This window comes from Ruditapes philippinarum, unplaced genomic scaffold (assembly GCF_026571515.1).
Source record: "Ruditapes philippinarum isolate M1 unplaced genomic scaffold, ASM2657151v2 ctg612_1_1_1_1, whole genome shotgun sequence".
NCBI classification, from domain to species: Eukaryota; Metazoa; Mollusca; class Bivalvia; order Venerida; family Veneridae; genus Ruditapes; species Ruditapes philippinarum.
Window position 1 is genome coordinate 66,011 of NW_026856417.1, and position 18,212 is coordinate 84,222.

An 18,212-nucleotide genomic window follows, 5' to 3' on the forward strand; every position below is an offset into this window, starting at 1 on the left:
CTTTCGAACCTTTATTTAAAATGCAAGTTAAAAGCTGGCTTACGAAAAGTCGAAATGGTTGTTTCCCAAATTGAAAAGTTGCTGAATGATGGGCTAAAAACCCGGCTAACAAAGAAGAGTTGACGTACCAGGAATACACTCAGGAAAGTGAGACCATATTCCATTTGAAAGACATGTTGATCTTTTTTCACTTTTCACCTCGGCATACATTGGTTCACACTCAAATGTCACGGCAGCCCCGATTGATAACATATTTCCACGCACCTTGCCATTTTCTATTACGACCGGTTTGCATTCTAACATTAAATTGAAGTTTTAATTTTCTATTATAGGTAAGTAAAATAGAAAAATGTATAGAAAAAGGTTGTTTTATGAAATAAATCAATACCAAAGCATAATGAAAGCAGTTGCAAAACAAGAAAAATAATACATATAAATTATATATTTAATTACAACGAATAAACTTCTTTCCTTTTCAAGACCATTTCACATTTTTCAATTATTCAATTCGTTAAAAACGTTTTAAAGACTGTGACAGTTTTTGGGAAGAGTCATATTTCCTTTTGCTATTCATATTTAATACCAAGTACTACAACTTTAAGGAAAAGTTAATAATTATGTCTTGCCTTGAATTGTACATTGTTGAGGAGCTCCGATATCGCATGATTCTCCACTTGGACATGAGCACAAATCTTGTATCTGAAAAAAAACCTCAACGAAATTAAACAAATAAGAGATGCTTAAAGAAGCTCCACTGAGGACAAACGCCTTAAAACACGATACTTAAAACTCTAAAAAGTATCAAGTGATGCACTGACAATAGTACCATTGAAATATTTGTAAGCATAATAAAGAAATATACTAAGAATAAAATTGACAATCAGCTGTCAATCCGATTTGAGCGAAAATCGTTCCAACGCTTTTCATTTTGGATTCAGTTTTCACAAAGAAAATGATTATTCTTGAAATGCGGCGATATGGAATGATCTGTTTGTTTGCACACACATTATTGGTTAAGACTTACATTAAATGGTTCACAATTCTCAGAAAAAAAATCCAGTCCCGTCATGTCAAAAAATCTGAGTTATAGGATTCAAATGATCCATCTCTAGAAAAAGCTGCCGGAACTTGTACATACAATAACACGAACAGAAAAGTATGTACAATGTATTCATTGGTAGAGACTTAAATCCCGAGAATAGCATTTTGTGTTACATGGTCGTATATGAAGGGCTGTTTTGCAGTAAAAATTGCGCTTGGGTTATACATGTTTATACAAACAGCAGTCTATAAATACATTTAACCTGTAAAAAATCTTTATAAATAAATAAATCCCTCGTTAAATTATGTTTATTAGATCAATGAAATTGACAATGACAAAATCCATTTTCGAACAAACAACATATGCAATAAGCTTTTATGGTTTTAAATGATTGGACCTAACCACTAATTAATACCAAAATGTTTCCCTTTTCTTCAATTGTGATAAAGATGAACTAAAGCAAACGTTTTCATGAGTCTTACCTCACTTATATACATATCCGTCTTCTTTACAAACACACATGCACTATTCTTTCTTCCGCTTAGAAACAAAGCATCTTCTTTGCCCACTGGTATCAGTTCACAAGTGTGAAAATGTCTGAGATGGTTTACAGCCCAACAGTTTTTCCTCTGTGCGCATTCGTCAACGCAACGTTGAAGCGAGACATCTGAGAATTTATTAAGAAAAACATCAGACACAGCACAAAATTTAAAACTTGATATTTTATACTTAACAGGTATAACATTTCCGGCAAAACTGCAGTCTACAGAATAAAATACAATCAGAACAAAATGGGATATATTAGAAAGCATTTTAGACATTTCTGTCATCAGATACAAACTGACAGAAAATTACCAGAGGATAACTTCACAAATTATTTTTGGAATAGTCAAACTAAAGTAAACACTATTTTATAGATTTTTAGTTTTGAATCAACACTTTACAATCGAAGTTGTATTGTAAAAACTAGTATTACAGTTTGAGATAATTATCATGTATTGCATATTTTCTTTTCTTGTAAACCTCCTAATTGTTTACTGAAAATAAATATGTTTGCAGGGCCCAGAAATTATGGTTAAATGATTGTTTTTAATTGGATGCTCTAAAAACCAATGAATGAAATATTACAGACGCTATTATTGATTCCAACAAAACATAGTTGTCTTCCATATGTAATAAATGCATTTAATCTATTGATTTTTAATTCATTGATTTTTTATTGAAAGCAGTTGTAAAGATAATTTGATTAAATGGTGTGTAAATAATGTAACCAATTTGAGCGTAAGTCTTTCAATAGGTCTATAATAAGTGGATATCTTAATGGGACTCCACTGAGGATTTTGACATGACGAAACTGGATATAGTTTCTTAGATTAATAATTCATTTGATGTTAGTCTTGTTGGGCAAAATTCTAGATCATTCGCTCACTACGTTTTTACAGAATAAAAATTTTCTGAAAAAATGACCTAAAATTGAAAGCGTTGTAACGCTTTCAATAAAATTGGGCTCATTTTAGATCAAATACGATTTTCAAATCATTTCTGAGTACATTTTTTTAGTAATCGTTTGCATATCTTTCAGTTTTAAACGTCCCAACTAATCTCTATAAGAAATTTAATTTTATATTCTAGGATTTTTGGACAGACGGGATTTGGTGCTTCTTGTCAGGAAAAGGCAGATTCATTTGGATTTAAGTCTCTACAGTCGAGCTGATAAAACCCACAGTATAGGCCTTTTATATAGTTCTTAACGGAAAACTAAGCTAGGATCTATCCTCAGGGAGTAAACATGATCAACGTCACAGTGATAGGCCTTTTTATTAGTTTCTTACAGAAAAGTAGGCACCGTTCAAGACAGAGAATACAAACTGACACAACACACGGGGTGATAGGCATTTTTGCAGTAATTAACGGAAAATCAAGCCCAGTTCAAGTCGCGGAGAATACAGTCAAGCTGACCAAACCCAACGTGATAGGCTTTTTAGTAGTTCTTAACGGAATTCCTAGCCCGGTTATAGCGTCAGAGAATAGAACCAAGCTGACAAAACGCACGGTGATAGGCCTTTTGCAGTTCCTAACGGAAACCCAGACACGGTTTTAGCCTCAGGAAATACAGTCAAGCTGACCAAATCGAAGGTGATATGCCATTTCAGTTCTTCTGAACAGAAAAACAAGCCCCGTTCTAGCCTCAGGAAATTCAGTAAGGCTGACCAAACCCACGGTGAAAAGTCATTTTTGTTGTTCTGAACGGAAAACAAACCCTTGTTCTTGCCTTAGGGAATACAGTAAAGCTGACCAAACCCACGGTGATAATACTTTTAAATAGTTCTAAACGGACAACCAAATCAGAGTCTAGCTTCAGGGAATACAGTCAAGCTAACCAACCCCATGGTGCTAGGCCTTTTTTAGTAGTTCTTAACGGAAAACGAATCCCAATTCTAGCCTCAGGGAATACAGTCAAGCTGACCAATCTTGCTGATCAAAAACACGGTGATAGGTCTCTTTTGTAGTTCTAAACGAAAAACCAATCCAATAATTAGCCTCAGGGTAAACTGAAACAAACCTACGGTATAAACCTTTTTTTGTAATTCTTAACGGAAAACAAAACCCGGTTTAAGACTCATAGAATACAGCCAAGATGACCAAAACCTGGGTGATAGGCCTTTTTGTAGTTCTGAACGAAAAATCAAGCCCTGTTTTAGTCTAAGGGAGTCACGGTGATGGGCCTATTTGTAGTTCTTTAAGGAAATAATAGCCTCAATCTAGCCTTAGGAAATAGAGTCAGCTGACCAAACCCACGATGAAAGGCCTTTTTATTAGTTCTTTTCTGAAAAACAAGCCTGGTTTTAGCCTCAGCTCACCAAACCATTGGTGATAGGACTTTTTGGTAGTTCTTAACGGAAAACCATGAACCTTTCTAGCCTAAAAAATCTGACCAAACCCACGGTTAAAAATCATTTTGATGAGTTTTAAAATGAAAGCCAATTTTGTAGTTCTTAACGAAAAACCAAGCTCGGTTTTAGTCTCATCGAATACAGTCAATCTGACCTAACCCACGGTGTTAGGCCATTCCTGTAGTTCTTAACGGAAATCCTAGCCCAATTCTAACTTATTTGATGAGACGTTAGGACCTACCACCTGAGCTTGGTAAACCTGACGTCACTGAACCAGGGTTATAAAAAAAGTTTTATTTCACTCCATTTACTCCTGTAAAATCCGTACTTCCACCAGGTTCACCAAAGTTTAAATCCCCACTTCCGCCAGAAGATGTTCCGCTACCCGTATTTATACTACCAAACTGCAAGAGCCTAATCCACCAGTGTTATAGCTAACACTTTTAATATTCATGCCTCAAGCATTAATACTTCGGCTTCTGGAAATTTGACCACTACTACCAATCTTCCTCAAGCATTTATTCTCCCAGATCCGGCACTTCCTGAAATACCTCCTTAACGGCAACCACTCCCAATGTTTACATTTGCACGTACGCCGACTCCAGTACATCCGGAAACACCGCCTAAAATATTACCACTTCCAATTTTTACATTTCCGCTTATGCTGGCGGGTCTGAATCTGGTTCTTCCGGATGGTACTTGCGGGTCCTACACTTACCGAGCCAGAGTCTGCTCTAGTCAATTTCCCATTAATATTTACACTAACCCCTGCATTTAGCTGAGCAGTAGATCCGAGATTAGCATTAGCGTTGGCACCAGTGCTTACTTAAAAATACCGTTTCGATTAATGTCTCATGTAAAGACCCGCGTCACACCGTTAGGCTCCGCAGTAAAATGTAAATTGACTCCTCCAAGTGAACCTAATCCTACACCAACTGAAGCACTCGTGAAACATTATCAACTGTATCAACAGCATCATTCCGCCAACCTAAACTTCGTCAATATTCACCTTTCCACCGACTGCACCATTAACATGACCGTCTTTATCAACATCAAGCTTTGTTTTAGCATCAACAACACCAGCATGTACCTCAGCAACAATGTTGCCGTTTGCGCCATCTGGACCAACAGCAACGCCGCATATAACATGACCTAATGGTCCCCACTTCCAACGTTTATTCCAAAGGTACTTACGAGTGCACTTTCTGTAGGGATATGATTTTATTATTTCAGTCGGCATAGAAAATTCCTTAAAAAAGGAAAACAGAAAGTTTTATGTCGCTGGTAACAAGCATATTAGACACACACATTCCAAACTATTCTATTATATATAACATATTTCTTGATTGATTGATTGATTGATTGATTGATTGATTGATTTATTTATTTATTGAAGCTAAAGCGGTCAAAAAGCCATAAAAATTCTTGTTACGTTAACTTGAGTAGTAAGTATAAATTTATGAATTATCAAATAAAGGTGATATAGGAAAGTAGCCTTATATTTATCATTAATATTTAAGACCGAGTTTTACCGATGAAGTATAAAAATCAAAATAAATATTTAGATAGTATGCATGTTCTACAACTACGTGTCAAATATATTGAAAGTACTGTGCTTGTTTCCCTTTACACTGTAACATTTCAAATTGTCTATGAATAAGTATCAAATAGTTATCACATCTTGTATTTCTTTTAAGCAACACACTTCCGAAAAACAACAACAACATATTAAAAAACACATAGAGAATATAAGAATATAATTAATGTTTAACTATTATATAAATATTTACAATTCTAGTGTCCCTGAATGCTTTAACCTATTACTTCATGAGCATTGTGTGAAAAATGGCTGTTTTCATTGAAAAGTCTCAAGTTACAAGTTCAAATTGCTAAAAAAACTATAAAAACTGCTTCAATATTAATCAAACTTGGCACAAATAGTGACTGGACCATTGCCTTTGTAACAATATGCCTAGGCTTAAATTTCCTGTTACCATGGCAACGAGGGGGGACATCTCAAAATTGCCAAAAATCACTATTTTGCGTTGATTTTTTTCCATCAAAATTGATTTCAAAGTGCTGCAACTTCTCAATGAATTGAGATAGAGTCAAATGCTTTTCAGCGTTGGTTACACGTTACCTTATGGTCGATTCGGGGTCATTTTAACCCACTCACAAGTCCAAAATTTCTTGGCGATGAGGGGGACTGCCGCCCCCTTCAAACACACAAGGGGGCACATCCCTCTTCTGGCAACCCCCTGATGTACCTTTTGGATGGGGGGAAATAGTGCCGAAAAAGTGCTCACTTTTTTATAAAACATTTTTTAAACGAAAACATATGTTTGGGGCCCAAACAGGACATTTTTTCACTATTTGAGGCCTAAAGGAGGGGGGTCGAAAGTGCGTTGTTTCGCGTATATATGAGGTAAAGGGTTAAGCAAAGTATAACAAAATTCACTGTTTAGTCGGCATGATTCTTTTTAATTGACAATGTACATGTGATGATATGTATTTTCTATGGAAAGTTTGTTCTTTAAGCTATGTAAAACCAGTTAATTTTACATTTAACACCTTTTTAGCTCTTAAGAACAGTTTTTGAATGTTCATTTTAAAGAGCACGAATCAGGACTTATGAGCTTTAATTGAAAGACGCAAGATAATTGTATTATACAGAAAGAGTAAGTTATACATTATCGTGTTCATCAACGTATATGAATACCTCCTTCAAGAAATCAGTATTGCTGGTGTTGATTTGCCTCTGGAGTGAAATAAAAAATGCAAATATTACTAAAATACAAAGAGAAATTATACAAGGTCTTACAACTTCTTATTCCGCCGTACCTTGGTACCTTGTATACACAAATATCTCGTCTGCATCATTTTATTTTGATCTCGTCTGCAACATTTTCTTTTGTCTCAACATTGTTATTATTCGGAGTACTAAATGTATCCTTTTTTATACCGTAAACATTAAAATATTAACAGATATTATACGATTATTTCACCTAATACTCAAAGCTTTTAAGAAAAACGAAGCATTCAGATCTAATAGCAGCTTCAAATTTAAAATACAAATTAAAACTTTATCGTTTTGTAGCTTCCTTCACGCACTGAGAATACAAACATTAAACAGAAGAGGGCTTTTATAAGGTTTTTTTCAAAATCTTAAAAAGCGATATGGCCTGTGTTTAAAATATTTTATTGTCAGATGCACGATAACATAATGTATAAATTCTATCATTAATATCTCATCAAACAGGTCACAGATCTATTTCAGATTTACAACCGTTACGTTAGAATGTTAAATGAAATTGATATGGTATGCATTGTACAGTGATGGTAATAACATTTTCGGTATACTTTGGTATGGGCCTATACATTCTTTTAAAGCTAAGTAACAATTTTGCCTTGTTTTTGGTGCCGTTGCTTTTGGATTTTTAGGGAACTACGTTCCATGAATATTGCTCTCCCTTGTAGATTTTATTATCATATCTCACATCGCTTCATGCTATGGCCAAAATGTAAAGCAGTTTGTGCATCCAAGTATAGCTTTATCAGTTCATGTTAAATGTTCAATTCTGCTTAAGCCGGTGCTAGAAGGCGTGGACGGTAACTTGCAATTGCAATGACCTCCATGAGCAGGTTTAATTAATCTGAGCCTGCAGCATTATCAATTTTAACGTGTTTGACTTTCTTTAGGGATTCTGTTTTTCTCTATTTTATTTGTTAGTGATGTCCAATGTTAAAGATTAAAAACTGCTTAAGTTATTGTTATAGAGTTTGCGAAAATGCTGCGTATGAACAGACAGTTTTCAAACACGTTTGGTGATGAATTGTCATATATATGTATATTAATTTCATATTTTTCTTAAATATATTTATCTTAGTTAATACCACGACAACATTTACATGAGTTTTTGTTGTTGTGGGTTTTTTTGGGGGTTTTTTGTTTGTTTTTTGTTGTTGTTGTGTTGTGGGTATTTTAAACTTTTTCATTGAAAAAACAAAATAAAAGTAGGGAAAGCAACACAAACCATCAATGTCTCATGCTACAATACAAAGAACGAACAGAGCAAAATGTGTTTTGATAATCAAATTACACAATGACAAAACAATGTTTTTATTGTTGCATAATATAAAAATAACAAAACAAATTAATTAAAACGTACAACTGGATATAAAATGATGTAAAAACAAAATTTACTTCTAGTTATCGTACAGAATAGAATCTGTCGAAATTAATTTATTCCAGTAAGCAAACAAAACATTTACATTAAACACTGTCATTAAAATGATCGCCTTGTGGCTGAAGGGTGGTTTAAGGGTTGGGGCATCAGATTGCAGCCACCGTTCATCCTCGCGTAATCTTAAGAGGCAACTAACTGGGTTCAAATTACAAGAGTCTGTGCATCTCTTAGCAGATGACGTGGTTTTAACCCCTGGTGTTGCTTCAAGTTTGTAGCCCCCGATGATAGCCAAAATCATCTTTCCTGCTTCGGTGCCATAGGAGCTAAATTGTGTTGGTGCGCCATAAACCAAACAAATAAAACAATAACAAAAACATAAAAGTAAAGCATAGAGTATGCAATTAGCATTCTTTAAACACTTAAATTGTACTTGCCAAAACTGTGTTTTAATCCAGAGATTATTGCAACTGATATGATATAGTTTGAAACAATTGACAAACACTTACATCACAGAATTTATGACACTATGTAAGTATGGGATTCACAAGATACTTTTGCATGATTAATAACAGGCATGTTGTGAAAAATTTATTCGCTGATCACATTCTGATGCTAGACTTACACTATGCCACTATCACATTGTAGGTTCGCAACTAAACTCGGGTGCTCAATACAGATTACATTTACAAACTTGTAGAGGTTTATGAATTGAACTGTCGAAGACCGATTGTAGAGCCTTGCTTTATCCCGCTATAGATTCCATCGTATGATGTGCATTTTGATTGTGCATGTTTTGATTAATATACGCAAACAGGTACTATTCCTGGTTGTTTGAAGAAAAATACATATGATTAAACGGTGATTATCTTAACCAAATCTGTTCATTGGTCTGAATCGTTGCCATAAGTTCATTATCCTACGTCGTCGGAAATCATCATCAATATCATTGCTATTACTGTCATCGCGATCACGGCTGTCGTCACGATCTCGGCTATCGTCACGATCACGGCTAGTGTCACGATCTCGGCTATCGTCACGATCACGGCTATTGTCACGATCTCGGCTATCGTCACGATCACGGCTATTGTCACGATCTCGGCTATCGTCACTATCACGGCTATTGTCACGATCACGGCTGTCGTCACGTTCAAGGCTGTCATCATGATCACGGCTATCATCATAATCATCACTTTCACTATCATGCCAATTGTTTCTTGCAATTACTCGGGGTTGCAGTCTACCTTGACCTCTGAAGTTTCTAACGTTGCGGTAGGCATGGACGTTAGAACCCCGACTATTCATTCTGTTGTAATTTGGACGTGATTCAGGTTGCATTTGCCTATTTCGTCCTTGATACCGTATTGCGTTAATACGAGCGATTTGATTGTTGCCGGTATTTCTTCTGTAATTTATTCTTGACTGAGGCAGTACACGTGTCTGTTGTCGTGAGGGTTGTCTTATTTGTCTTTGATAAACAACGTTTCTGGAAGGCAGAACGATTTGACTTCTTTGATTGCTACTATAAGTTGGTTGAGGCCGTTGATGGACTTGCCTCATTCGATCTCTGTAAACATTTTGATTATTTCTTCTATTAATCTGTCGTTGAAGTGTCTTCACTTGTGAGGCCACGTATCTGTTCGGTCTTCGGCCTGGTATGCGATTAACAGTTGGTATTTGTCGGTTATTTCTTACATAGTCTCGTTGTGCCGGCGGCTGATATACAGGTCGAAATCTTTGTCCTCTGAAATTATTTCGGAAACGGCGTGCCATAAAGTTGTCATCGTCGTTGTCATCGTCCCAATCTCGATACTGTGCTACATGGTCAGAAAGGAAAAACTCTTGGTTATAAATTTTAGAAAAAAAAACAGATTTTATAAAACAGTTTATAGTTAGGTTTGCATTGAATCATATTTCAAAAGAAATTGAACTGTAAATGAACATATACTGAAATTCTAGGGTATATACATGTACGTTTTAAAAAGTATGTGTAAAATATTTAAATATTTCTTGAAGCTTCGTCAGTTAATATTCATTTCATGTTTGAAAAACTATCAAACATAAAAAAACTTCAAAGTCATGAACTCCTTTTTGATTAAATCAAGAACCCTATCTGCCAGAATGCACACATAGTTGTTGTTTTAGTGTCGAATAATTTGATTCATATCTAAACAAATTTCTAAATAAATTATTGCAAAATAAAAATACATTTAAAAAAGCAAAAATATTTTTATCCATCATTTGATGTATTGGAATATAAGCAGGAGATAAATAACAATCTTTTGATGTTTTAAGAGCAAAATTATTGAAATCAAGGTAAATGTTGTTGCTCTTAGGATATTGGTATATTGAGTTTTTGGAATATTCCAGAATATTTTTGGTACAGTCATTGCCGTCATGGATGGTCTATATTATTCGCTATTTAGTCAGTTTATGTTTTGAAATTTTCTCTAATTATTTTAAACAATTTTGTCCAAACTGCAAAAACAGACAAGTGCAATTTACATATTTAACGCGATAATGGTTTTAACGCAATGAAAAGCTAAATGCTGTAAAATGTAAAGATGTCAAAAAACGCATTAGTTTTGTTTTATAATTGTATAACTAAAGTCTCTTCTATTTTTATCTGTTTAATGCCAACTGCTGCGAATCGAAAGCAAATGTGAGTCTTACCTTTGCACATGACTGGTATTACAACAATCATGCAAAATGCACATAGAGCCTTTCTTAGTAATGTCATTGCCTGCGAGCGTTCTGTACTGCCAGACTCTTAATAGTTCCCAGATCTGAATTCACGTTTGCTCGCCAAGGTGTATTTATTACATAAACTTAACCCGGAAGCCTTCTGAACAATGAAGCCCGCACTTTGATGGATTATAAATTGATCGCATCAGTGCATGCCTTTGCAGATTTTGTTACAGAAATAGTTAAATGTAGTTGCATAATATGACAGATTATGTAGGTGTTAATTGCACATATGCAGATTCTAATAAAACTTCTCATGATTTAGTGATCCGCCGTATGCAAGGATTAGACGTGAAAAATTTTGATTCTTGAAATATTCATTTGCATTATGACATTTGACAATTTGCTTAACAGTGAGAACATGTGCACGAATATGACGAACGTGCTACGTTATTTATGACTTTGTCATTCTCCTGGATAAAATGGGGGGGGGGGGGGTAAAACATAACGTTGTACGAATTGTGTAAAACATGGTGAGAAATATATAGTGATCTCATTTATACCCTCGTATCGAGTTGAGTCACCTCTCAAACATAGATTAACTTATACTAATATATAATTACATTTACAGTGCAAGTAAGAATTAAATATTGATTGTCAAATTCTGTCCTTTCAATTTCAAATGCACAAAATGCACAATTGGGGCTAACGCCCATTAGTTTAATTGCTAAACCCGTAACCTTTTCTAAATTGAGGGCGACTAGATAATTAACATACGAAAGAAGAGCTTTTAGTTAAATTTTAAGGAGTTTTTGTTTCTTCATGAATACATGTACCTTGGTTATACGTTGATTAACATTTAATTTGACAGAATGTTATTAATTTATTTGACGTTTATGAATAATGTTCGAATGTGATGATCATTCAGTTTCAATTAACACATAGTATTAAATACCACACAGCCGATAGAAGACATAGAAATAAAAGTATAAGTTGATATATAAGCCAGAAGATAAGTCTGAAACATGGAAACCTGACAATGGCAATAACAAAATTGCAATGTTGTATGCTAGCTTTGATTGTAAGATTGAAAACATCTGGTGATGAGTTATCATAGACGGTAATTAAATTTACCGTAATAGTCATCCACAGGGTAATGGAATAATTTAACGCAATAATTTAACTATGTAAGCCATCGTTTACTTTACTACATGTGACATATTCCATAAAAGAATAATGTAGTCAACGTAGCTGGTGAAACAGTTTTTATGCGTCACACATAATTTGCTTTTTAACTGATCTGCAAAAGCTGTTTAGGAAAATAAGAACAAACTCATTAAGTTTGTGATCTAATATTAGTTTGTTGAAAGTGTTTGAGTACGTGCCATGCCGTTTGGTTTGGGTATTTGTGTCACTTTACTTTCTTGTTAGTTCACTATCATTACTTCTTCGGTCTAATGTATGTGTATAATAGGATGAGACCTGTTTGTTTTGTTGTTTTCGCGAAAAAAAATAAAGGTCCTCTTACAAGGCCAAATTAAGAATTAAATATAGAATCTGAGAATACGAAAACTAACATTAAAAATTATCTAGTCCATTTGTAAATGTTTTAACCACTATTCTTAATCAGTATCAAAATATCAAAAGTACACACCTATTAGTATCATATACTAAAACGAATTTTTCGCAGAAATTCATTTCATATTTTATAATCGCAAATGACAATTTCTTACAATTATAAATTCAACTTCATGAAATATAGGAATTTCTGTATTCTAAGCTAAATTAACTGTAATATACATGTAATACGGTATTTATGTTTATATATCAGTATCTTTATCAATTATCATATCATTTTCCGCGCTTAAATAATTGCAGTCTTCGTTTTCAACGGTCTTTGATACTCTACTTAATATTTCGGTTGTGAACGGACGCTGTTTATAAAAGATATGATTTTGTAATGGCCAAGTTATGTAATAATAAAGGTGTTAAGAAATAAAAAGATAATGATATGAATTATGTAACGATAGAAATGAACAAGTGTTTAACATAATATAACAGATTATCTACCTATCTCCTTTTAATTAAGTATTTGACCATTGACCCGCGAATGACTGGCGAGGGATATAAACTGCAAAGTTAACGAGTTCGGGGAACTGGGGGCCTTTATTAATAAATTTTAATGATGTAAAGATGAACGTGATTGTAATATAAATGTTAAATGTAAAGGTGTATATATTAAGATATGATATATATACTTCACATGATCTGAGGGAAAGTAATCGGTGTTGTTCTGTTGTTGACAATAATCTCTCAAATTGACACCTACAATTTTTGTATACTAAATTTGGTTTCTTATGTCCATAAAAGATTAGGACTGCGATAAAAGAGAATAAAGCTATATTTAATGATTTTTTTTAAATTGTAAAATAATGTTGTTTCATAATGATACGGTAGATTATTGAAAACGTATTAACATAGTATGGTTCAGTTGTGTAACACATGAATACTGTACGTTAACAAGAAAAGGTGGTCAGGAACAAAATATTTTGCTGCTGTTTAAAGTAGGATTAAAACCGTTGAGCAATGATTTTGTGTATGCAACATTCGCTCATATGAACATATACCAGCATATTTCTGTCATAAATGTAGTCCTTTTTGGAATTCTTCAAATACAAAATGTAAAATTAAAGATAGCGGAGATATGGCATTATACACTTTAAACTCAGAATATTGTGGGCTAGTGAGACTTTTCTCTAGATTCTCTTTATTTGTTTAACATTCAACACTTTTTTCTCTTTATTTCTTAAACATTCAACACTTTTCTTCAGATTTCTTTTTATTTCTTAAACATTCAACAATTTTTCTCTTAATTTCTTTAATATTCAACACTTGTCCTCTTTATTTTTTAAACATTTAACACTCAGATTCTCTGCTATAAAAGAAATAAAGAGAAACTAGAGAAAATGTGTTAAGAAATTAAAAAAAAAATTGAGAGAAAAAGCATTGCATGTCGAATTTTTTAGGGACTACCCTTCACGTTTAGGTTGTCTTTTTTTAATGAGCCATGATCGTTTCCGGCGCTTTCTGTAAAAGAATCAGCACACTGTCCTCATGCATGATGCGCTTTAACTTTCAATACTTTAACTCTTTATTTTAAAACATTCAACACCTTTCTGTGTGTGGATTCTCTTTATTTTTAACAATGTTAAAGCAATAAAGACAAACTAGAAAAAAGGTGTAAGAAATAAAAAGAATTAAGAGAAAACGCATTGCTGGTCGAATGTTTAGGGACAACCCTTTAATATTTATGTTTTCTCTCTTTTCCGGCGCTTTCTTTAACCCTTTCCCCCATGAGCATATTGTGAAAAATGGCCGTTTTCACTGAAAAGCCTCCTGTTACAAGTTCAAACTGCTATGAAACTATGAAAAATGCTCCAATACTAATCAAACTTGGCACAATGTTGACTGGACCATTGCCTTTGTAACGACATGCTCCGTCTTAAATTTCCTGTTACCATGGCAACGAGGGGACATCTCAAAATTGCCAAAAATCACTATTTTGCCTCGATTTTTTCCATCAAAATTTATTTCAAAGTGCAGCAACTACTCAAGGGATTGAGATAGAGTCAAAGACTTTTCAGCGTTGGTTAAACGTTACATTATGATCGACCTGGGGTCATTTTTAGCCTCTCACAAGTCCAAAATTTTCTTGGCGATGAGGGGGACTCCGCCCCCCTTCAAACCCCCCTAACAGAAGGGGGCACATCCCCCTTCTGGCAACCCCCTGATGTATCTTTTGGATGGGGGGCGGCGCCGAAAAAGTGCTTTATTTTTTAAGCAACATTTCTCAAACGAAAACTTATGTTTGGGGCCCAAATAGGACATTTTTTCACTATTTGAGGCCTAAAAAAGGGGGGGTCGAAAGTGCGTTGTTTCGCGTATATATGTGGTAAAGGGTTAACAAAAAATGATGAAAAACTTTGGAATCACCTAAAAACTAGTTTTTCCATGTTAACATGTCGTATTTCACCTAATTTTGGTGAAAAAATTGTTGTTTTGTAACATTTAAAATTTTTTTAGTTAACCTTTCCCCCATGAGCATATTGTGAAAAATGGCCGTTTTCACTGAAAAGCCTCCTGTTACAAGTTCAAACTGCTATGAAACTATGAAAATGCTCCAATACTAATCAAACTTGGCACAAATGTTGACTGGACCATTGCCTTTGTAACGACATGCTCCGTCTTAAATTTCCTGTTACCATGGCAACGGGGACATCTCAAAATTGCCAAAAATCACTATTTTGCCTCGATTTTTTCCATCAAAATTTATTTCAAAGTGCAGCAACTACTCAAGGGATTGAGATAGAGTCAAAGGCTTTTCAGCGTTGGTTAAACGTTACATTATGATCGACCTGGGGTCATTTTTAGCCTCTCACAAGTCCAAAATTTTCTTGGCGATGAGGGGGACTCCGCCCCCCTTCAAACCCCCCTAACAGAAGGGGGCACATCCCCCTTCTGGCAACCCCCTGATGTATCTTTTAGATGGGGGCGGCGCCGAAAAAGTGCTCAATTTTTTAAGCAACATTTCTCAAACGAAAACTTATGTTTGGGGCCCAAATAGGACATTTTTTCACTATTTGAGGCCTAAAAAAGGGGGGGTCGAAAGTGCGTTGTTTCGCGTATATATGTGGTAAAGGGTTAAAAACAACACACTGTTCTCGTGCATTATACGCATAATCTGTAATCAATAAAACAAGCATTTGGAAATAATAATTTTAATTCATAAATATGATAATAATCTATATACACTTTTATGAAATGTGGCAAACTTAAAACAATGTTGATACGAATATATATATATATCATTTCAATTTAAAGTAAGAAAAAGTACGTCTCATTAAAAAATATGAAAATCACATTTTTAATTTCTTCAATTTTTTGTCTTTATAGACATATTTTCTTCTCTTCATCTTATTTATCATGAATATCACAATGATGTTATAACATAACATATATCTACACTACAAAGGAATAGATTGAAAAATACCATAAGAAGAATTCAACACTTTTATTTATTGACTGTCTCACACAATTCACGCCCATAAAAAGCTTGTTTAAGTTCATTAAGGCTTCATGTTCAGCTTCATGTTCTGCTTCATGTTCTGCTTCAAATTGACAACCTTGAACCTGTTGAAGCAGATGGGTTTAAAGAAAACTTGTGCGTTTGAAGTAATGTCTGATAAAAGCACTTTTCAAAATATTAAAAGAGACAGCATACACACTCTTTGATACATTATCTTCAATTCTAGATAAGCAAATATGCTCATTTATTATATATGGCATAACACATTGCCCAACTTAGCACTGGTCCAAGTTGAGTACAACTCCACTAAGATAAGCAAATCTGCCCATCCAAAATATATGGCATGACGCGATGTTCAACTAAACACAGGTTCAAGTTGAGTACACCTCCTGTGATATTCGTACTTTTATACAGTGCAGCAAAATATTTTACATGCGGTACACAAGATGACATCGACGTTAATTAGCGCATCGTTGTCATAAAGACATTAATTCCAGTATCAAGATGAGACGATCACCATGCTATTTCCTAAACTATATCAGTCATTGGTTTGGAATGGGCTTTGCGGTTCCTTCTCCTTATAGGCTTTTTATTGATATCATCTTCAGTTGTCTCCGCCGTACCAACTCCTTTAATCTCATCTTTTAAACTTTTATATAACTTATCATTCGCCTCTTCAGGTTTAATGTTTTTAATCACATCAATTGCTTCTCTGTTCCTATTGTCTATCTCCGGCTCCCGTTGAGACCGGATTGAATTCTTTCGATTTCTCTTCAATGTTTGCATCTCCAAAGAATCATTTGTTTGTCTTACTTGTGGTTCTGGTTTATTAAGTGATGTTGAGCTGCCGCGATTGAATATATCACTATTAAGAGCAGTTGCTGAAAAGTTTCTATTGTTTTGTAATTCGTTGGATATCCTATTAGATTTTGCAGATGCTAGTCTTGAGTTAGGTGCATCTTCTTTTGTTCGTATCACAATTGGCTTTGGGGAAGTCGTTGCATATTTGCCTGTCTCTGGTGCCTCACTGATACTCTTTATATTTGAGATTTCTAGGTTGGCTGCAGGTCTCCGGGAACCATTTGCAGCAATGGATGACGTCATTAGGCGTTTGTCAGACTTGTTACCCAACCTTGTAACGGCTGGTTCCTGTAATTCATAAGACATCTTAATTCAGATAAGGAACCATTTTTAAGCATTCGTGTTTTGCGAGTAATCTACATTCATATATTGAATAAGAGTTTCCAAAAAATGTCGAGGTTTTAACTCAGCTTTTTAGTATGTAATAAAATGATTTTCAAAGTGTTGCACATTTTGTGCAAATTGAAAAAGGGCATGCGTTTTTTAAATAGTTCAAGTATGTAGATATTCTAGCTATCAGTCAAGATGATTTGACAATCTGTCATATGACATAAGACAAAACTATTGAAATAGTATCGGGATGAAAACGTCATAGCAAATAAATCAATTTATTTTAAGAGATCTCATCCTTATGTGCCGCCGTTATAAATGATACAGCGTGAAGTTCAATAAACTTTTAATTCAGAAAATTATACATAATTATTATATTAATACACGAATATTAATTTCTATGAAAACATTTCAATGCACTTCATCAACATAAAGCACGCTTTCCCTTCTGGGCATTTTTTTCCAAAAAGAAACTGCTATAAATTCTTATAGCATTAATCATTTATAATGAAATTAAACTGTAGGTTAACAACCATATATGGGCATTATCATAAAAAATATATAAATTGCAAATGTGTGACGTATATTACATAATGATCGTTAATGACATCATGGTAGTGAATCACAACTTCTGTAGAATAAAATCCAATGCTTAACAACTGTTTTATGCATTGCCAATGTATTTTATTATTAATTATAAACATATAAAATTAATTAATTTCAAAACTAGAAAACTTTTTCTAAAGATTGAATGATTTTATATTGATTAAACAAGAAATTATTGGTCCGCAAGAGTTAAACAGCTTAATAAAAAAAACGAAAAAGGTGTGCGTTGGCGGGAAATTTATCTATTTGTGTTCTAACAATGATCGATTTTAGACGAATATTGATCGTAATTACAAAGCGAGCCTGGATTGCGATAATCGATTATATACGAGGGCTGTCCCGAAAAGGTCATTGAGAAACCACTTTAACAATTTAATAACAAACACTCCAATCAGACCAAACGAACATTATCCCGCCAAACGATACAATGAGATAAAAAAAAAAAAAAAAAAAAAAAAAAAAAAAAAAAAAAAAAAAAAAAAAAAAAAAAAAAAAAAAAAAAAAAAAAAAAAAAAAAAAAAAAA

The 18,212-nt window shown here is 34.0% G+C and overlaps 2 protein-coding genes across 2 annotated transcripts in view; both read right to left on the reverse strand.

Annotated features, from left to right (window-relative positions):
• Positions 1-7,913: 7,913 nt before the first annotated feature.
• LOC132746451 (uncharacterized protein DDB_G0287625-like) lies at positions 7,914-10,948 on the reverse strand. Its single transcript, XM_060735602.1, has 2 exons — positions 10,794-10,948; positions 7,914-9,937 (listed from the first exon to the last, which is right to left on the reverse strand). The coding sequence occupies exons 1-2, from the start codon at positions 10,858-10,860 to the stop codon at positions 8,991-8,993; spliced, it is 1,014 nt and encodes a 337-aa protein (XP_060591585.1). The 5' UTR covers positions 10,861-10,948; the 3' UTR covers positions 7,914-8,990.
• Positions 10,949-16,399: 5,451 nt separating this feature from the next.
• The window catches only part of LOC132746456 (serine-rich adhesin for platelets-like), a 28,670-nt gene continuing 26,857 nt past the window's right edge, over positions 16,400-18,212 (reverse strand). Inside the window, exon 17 of the mRNA XM_060735609.1 lies at positions 16,400-17,040. Coding sequence (XP_060591592.1) covers positions 16,420-17,040 — 621 coding nt within the window. The 3' untranslated portion in view covers positions 16,400-16,419. The remainder of the gene's footprint in view (positions 17,041-18,212) is intronic.